The sequence below is a fragment of the Daktulosphaira vitifoliae genome, unplaced genomic scaffold (genome assembly GCF_025091365.1).
Source record: "Daktulosphaira vitifoliae isolate Bord-2020 unplaced genomic scaffold, ASM2509136v1 Scaffold_97, whole genome shotgun sequence".
Taxonomy (NCBI): Eukaryota; Metazoa; Arthropoda; class Insecta; order Hemiptera; family Phylloxeridae; genus Daktulosphaira; species Daktulosphaira vitifoliae.
In genome coordinates this window covers 31,232-36,735 of record NW_026099666.1, presented here as the reverse complement: position 1 = coordinate 36,735, position 5,504 = coordinate 31,232, and the positions used below count along the sequence as shown (strand labels likewise).

Genomic DNA, 5,504 nt, shown 5'->3' with positions numbered 1-5,504 from the left:
TTGACAGTGAGAATACTATTTTTAGAACACTCGTTGAATAATTATTTTAAAAATAGTGTTAATTTTCAAAAATAAAAGTGAAAGTTTACTTCTGGCGTATAAAATTTAAATAGCAGAAAATAAACAAACTTCCAGAATTCTATTTAAAAAATTTTATCTTTATCACATTGGTAGTTTTTAGACTTTAATTTAAATACATTTATAATTATAAAATATTTTAGGTTATGGGGACACAATTGTTGCATCTAATCCATTTGATGATACTCCACCTCCAATCATGAATACCAATCCAATAAATCGGCAAATGATGAATTCTCGTCCAATGATGTCTGGAAGTCCTTGTCAAATGGGTAGTTCACCTATGAATTGTGGACCTCCAATGGGTAGTCCAATGGGAGGTCCATGTGGTAACAGTCCACACAGAAATTCTATGGTATGTGGTCCTCCAATGATGAACTGTGGTGCTCCTGGTAACAGTCCACATACAATGTCTATGAATCGAAGTCCATCTGCTATGGGTAGTCCACACATGGTTTCAAATATGCGTGGGAATAGTCCAATGGAATGTGCTGCTATGGTGAAGCCATCACTAAATTGTGCTTCTCCTATGGGTAGTCCTATTCCACCTAATTCTAGTATGAATATTCACCCTCCAATGTCAAGTCCTATGACTATGGGACCATCACCACTTAATGGACATCCAAACTCTGGACCAGGTGGTAGCCCTATGATGATGGGTAGAGGAGGACCTTCACCTCTAACTAATAGTCCTATGTCTATGAATATGCCAGTTAGTTCAGCTGACATGAATGATATGAATCAACACATGTCTATGGATAATGGAGGTTGTTCAATTAGGGGACCACCATGTCCTGGATCTAACAATATGCCATCAGTTTCTATGTCGTGTAGGCCACCTATGTCTAATCAGCAGTGCAATAGTATGCCTGGACCTAGTAATATGATGAATTGTCCAAGGGGAATGCCTTGCTCACAAATGATGAGGGGGCCACCACAATCTTCTGATCAACATAGACTTATGCCTCCTATGATGCACCATTCTCAAATACCTAATAGTCAACCAGGAGGTTATGGACCTGGGCCTAATTCTAAACCAATACCAGTGTCAGCTGGAAAGGTAAATCTATCTGAGTACTCGAGAGTGATTATAGTATTTTACGTGTATTGTAAAATGTTAATAATACAATTTAACTTCTAAATAAGTTTTCAATGTTACTAAAATAAAAGTAATTAAAATTAAAAATTTGTTATTATTGTTAGTACTATTTTTAATTTTGTATATTTTCTTAATGGATACTTTTGTGAAAATTTTATAATTTAATATTTCATTTTATTTTAGGAAAAGTTTGAATTTTCTAAATCCTAATAGAAAGGAAATATTTCTATAGTAGATTAAAGCTTATTTTCAATTTCGTTGTTTTAAAACTAAAATTCATTTTTTTCAACTGTTAGGTTGGTTAATGCTAGTCAATTTTCATGATTGGACTAGTGTGTCCCATAGAATAAAATAGATGATTATCTTCAAATGTCTTTTGTACTATTGGGGACATAGTGTTTACTGCCATTGATATTGACATGTATATCCTATTTGACAATTAACAGTGTAAATTAATGCTTTACTTTAGAGCATTTGGAGTGTCCACTATGCCTCTATACCCCTAGTACATGGTTGGGAAACCATTGTCAAAAATAACAAATTTTGATCTGACCATCTTTACACAAATACTTACCAATTAATAACAATCTAAATATGAATTCTTTAAAACGTAAATTATTTTTTGTTATATTAATTTAATTATGGGATATAATTTTTATTTTAATAACTCTTATTTCTTCTGTATTAGTATTGAAAAATTAAGATTCTATTTCCTCCCAATCATTTAATTTAATTATTATTCTATAGTTTTATTTAAATTTGAAAAGAAAATATATAAAAAATTTTTTTTTTTTTTAGATTTATCCGCATGATCAACCTATGGTGTTTAATCCACAAAACCCTAATGCACCACCTATATATCCTTGTGGTAATTGTCATAAAGAAGTTCATGATAATGATCAAGCTGTTCTTTGTGAATCAGGCTGTAATTTTTGGTTCCATAGGTATGGATATTTTTAATAATTTTTTTTTTCAACCTAAATCACAAATATTGTTCTAAATGATAAATTGTGTGGTTGAGCAAAATTTTTTTTTTAAATTTCAAGAGTTTTAGCAATTTATTTATATCATTAATGGTGGATAGAATAACATTATACAGTATAATACAATTACAGTATAGTTTTTTTATTATTATTATTTTAGTCTAAAAAAAAAAAAAAATTATTTCAATCTTTTGTGATTTTTGTTAATATATATAAAATATTTTTAGTTAAATCTAATTAGATATGTATAAAATATATTATTATAGTGATGTGTGTGTATATATCAAAAATATAATTATTTGATGTAATAGTAATTAATAGTTTTCATTAGTAGATTATCTTAATTTTAAATATTTTTAATGGATAATATTAATAGTTTTATTTTTCAAATTTTTAGAGTTTGTACTGGATTAATGGAACCAGCATTTCAATTATTAACAGCTGAAGTGTATGCTGAGTGGGTGTGTGATAAATGTTTGCAAACTAAAAACATACCTTTGGTTAAGTACAAACCCTAATATATATCTTTAAAAACCGCGCTCAGAATACAATTGCAAAACTTTTCTCCATGCACTGAGTTTCAGCAGATTCAGTAATTTAGCTGGTGATAATGTACTTAATCTCGGGCACAAGCATCAATGCTTATACTTACAATGTATGAATTTTATAAAATCAAAAACATAACTTTTTTCTTTTGATATTATGTCAGTTTTATTTCTATTTTAAATATATATTATTTATATATGTGTATATATATATATACATAAATATATACAAGTAATTTTTTTTTTAATTGTGAAACAATTAAGGCTCACTTTATAATATGTGTCAATAACTGTTACTGGTACTTCTCAGTATTAGAATTATTTGCATACACAATATTGCCACTTGCTTTTAATTGGCATTTAAAATTTATGTTCCTTCAATAAAAATTTGGGCCTAAACAATTTTCATTCTTGTAACCAATTGCCTTATTATCACTTATCTTCTCTATTTTATTTTTATATTTTTTCCTAATGAAAAGTTTTTCAAAAAAAAAAAAAGAACTATTTATGATTTATATTATTATTGTATGTACAAGTATAAATTATAAACTGCATTTTTTTGTTTTTAGAAAGTAATATTACAACAAACCTATTGTATATATTTAGTACAATTAAAACAATCCCAGACAAACTTAAGAATGTATATTCTAAGTGTTACATGTAACTAATAAAGTGAAATTAAATTTAATATATTGTATTATTTACATTTGATAAATCACAGCCAATTTTATTTACTTATGTTTAGTTGAAATACAATAAATACTTCTTTTACAATCAATTTGAAATTGTGCATAAGGCATCCAAGTAAAATGTGCATAATATTCAATTTATAAATTAAATAAATTATACTTAAATTTACAATTTATGGAAATTATGACATGATACGTTTGCTTAAATTATTATAAAGCTAAAACTTCTTTAATAAATTTATCTTAGCTATTTTTTAAACATGATGTCTATTAAAGATCTCATTTATTTAAGGAGACTAATAATAGNTTTTAAATATGATGTCTATTAAAGATCTCATTTATTTAAGGAGACTAATAATAACATTAACATTTTTTGTAAATAAAAATTATTTAACTTTTGACAGCAACAAATAACTACAATAATTTTGAATTTAATAAGAAGTATTATTGCTCAAATAAAATAAATCAAATTTTTTTTTTAAATGAATAATTGATAATTGAACACCGAATAAGTATTATCATTATTATAAACTGAACCTAAAGCTTATAACAAAGCACATTTTTAATCCAGTTTAATCATTATACCAATCTAAAAATAAAAGTGTGAATGATAATACTAAAATAAAAAATAATACGTAAACTCTTAAACCAGCGTTAGTTTGTATAGCTGATCGTATTTCGGTATTGGCATCAACAATATTTTCAGTTGTATTTACAGCTACTGCATCAATCCTTTCAAGATCTAGTTCTTGTTCTATAATTTTTTCCATAAATAACTCTTGAAGTTCAGCGATTCTAACAGCTTTAGATTCTATGTTCCTAACCTAAAAATGTCAAAATATTTTTATTTTTTAAAAATATTCTAGTCAATCAAAAATATAGCAAAAACAAATTTATAAAATACTACCTCATTAGACAGTTGATTAAGCTCATTATACATTTCTATGTTTTCTGCCTCAAACATTTGTAGCTCTTCAGGTGATAACTCTTCTTCAATATGATTAGCATAATGTAAACGGTCTACAGCATCATTTTCAACAGCCAAAGAATTTTTGGTTTCTTTCAGTCGTTCAGATCCATTAGCCAAATTACTTAATTTTAAAACATTATCATATTCTAAACATCTTTGAGCTCTTGATGTTTTCATGTCTGCAAATAATTTGGATACAGACTTAAGCCGCCACTCAACATATCGTACTATCTGTATCCTATGATCATTTATTTGACTATAACTATCATCTAAATCTTTTTCTAAAGCATTTATTTGTTGTCTACATGTTTTAATAATATGTTGTGCTCCAACATCAATTTTGTCACGATCGGGGTCCGTTAACAATGTCTGCTGATCAAAAGAAGAGACATTTATATACTCTCTAAAATGGCGGTCCAAAAAGTCTTTCAATTTAGCTAAATCATTGACAATATCCTTAGCTCTACGTGAAAAGTCATCTCGACGTGGCTTACGTTGTTTTAAGATATCCGTTTGAGGTACTGGTGATCCAAAAGCTCTATTTCTAGTTTTTATAGTTTTTACATAAGCTTTAAAAACAGCTGTTTTGTCCATAATGTTCAAAAGACTAGATTTTTTGTATAAATATTTTAATTAGAAATTTTGAAAACTACGAAATGTTTAAAAAAACTTAATGTCGAACGTCGGTGGTTATCTTTTATCACTAATTTGTTATTATTGTGTTATCATTTATCTACCACGTCGTATCAAATTGATAATTTAAATTACTGATAAAAAAATTATCATAAAAATATTTATCATATTTTTGATTATTAATTTTTATCAAAATGAATGTCGGAATTTCGTAATATTTTTTTAACTTTTTTCGAATGGAATTTTTCAATTTTATATTTTTTTTCAAAATCAAAGCCATACCAACTGTTCGGCCATATTTATCTAAAATACACAAAAACAATTATGCCTCTAGACGTTTTCAATGGATGGCTTACAACGACGGAAAAAACTTTTTTTTTTCCTTATTTTATTATTTTGTAAAGTAACCATAAAATGTTGCCCTAGTTCTTTAGCAACTTATACAACTGATGAGCGAGGGCTCGACTCAGTATCTAGATTTTCTGTATATACCTAATAAGAACTCAT

The 5,504-nt window shown here is 27.2% G+C and overlaps 2 protein-coding genes across 2 annotated transcripts; one reads left to right on the top strand and one right to left on the bottom strand.

Annotated features, from left to right (window-relative positions):
• Positions 1 to 221: 221 nt before the first annotated feature.
• Positions 222 to 2,908, top strand: LOC126909055 (protein pygopus-like; the record flags this gene model as incomplete). The annotated part of the gene is given in 3 exon segments (XM_050691424.1): positions 222 to 1,138; positions 1,976 to 2,121; positions 2,558 to 2,908. Coding segments are annotated over 3 exon segments (1,184 nt in total), but the record flags the coding sequence as incomplete, so codon positions are not given.
• An 838-nt stretch (positions 2,909 to 3,746) lies between these two features.
• On the bottom strand, positions 3,747 to 5,068 carry LOC126909056 (syntaxin-18-like). The gene is made up of 2 exons (XM_050691425.1): positions 4,302 to 5,068; positions 3,747 to 4,218 (listed from the first exon to the last, which is right to left on the bottom strand). The coding sequence occupies exons 1-2, from the start codon at positions 4,956 to 4,958 to the stop codon at positions 3,967 to 3,969; spliced, it is 909 nt and encodes a 302-aa protein (XP_050547382.1). The 5' UTR covers positions 4,959 to 5,068; the 3' UTR covers positions 3,747 to 3,966.
• Between the last annotated feature and the right edge of the window lie 436 nt (positions 5,069 to 5,504).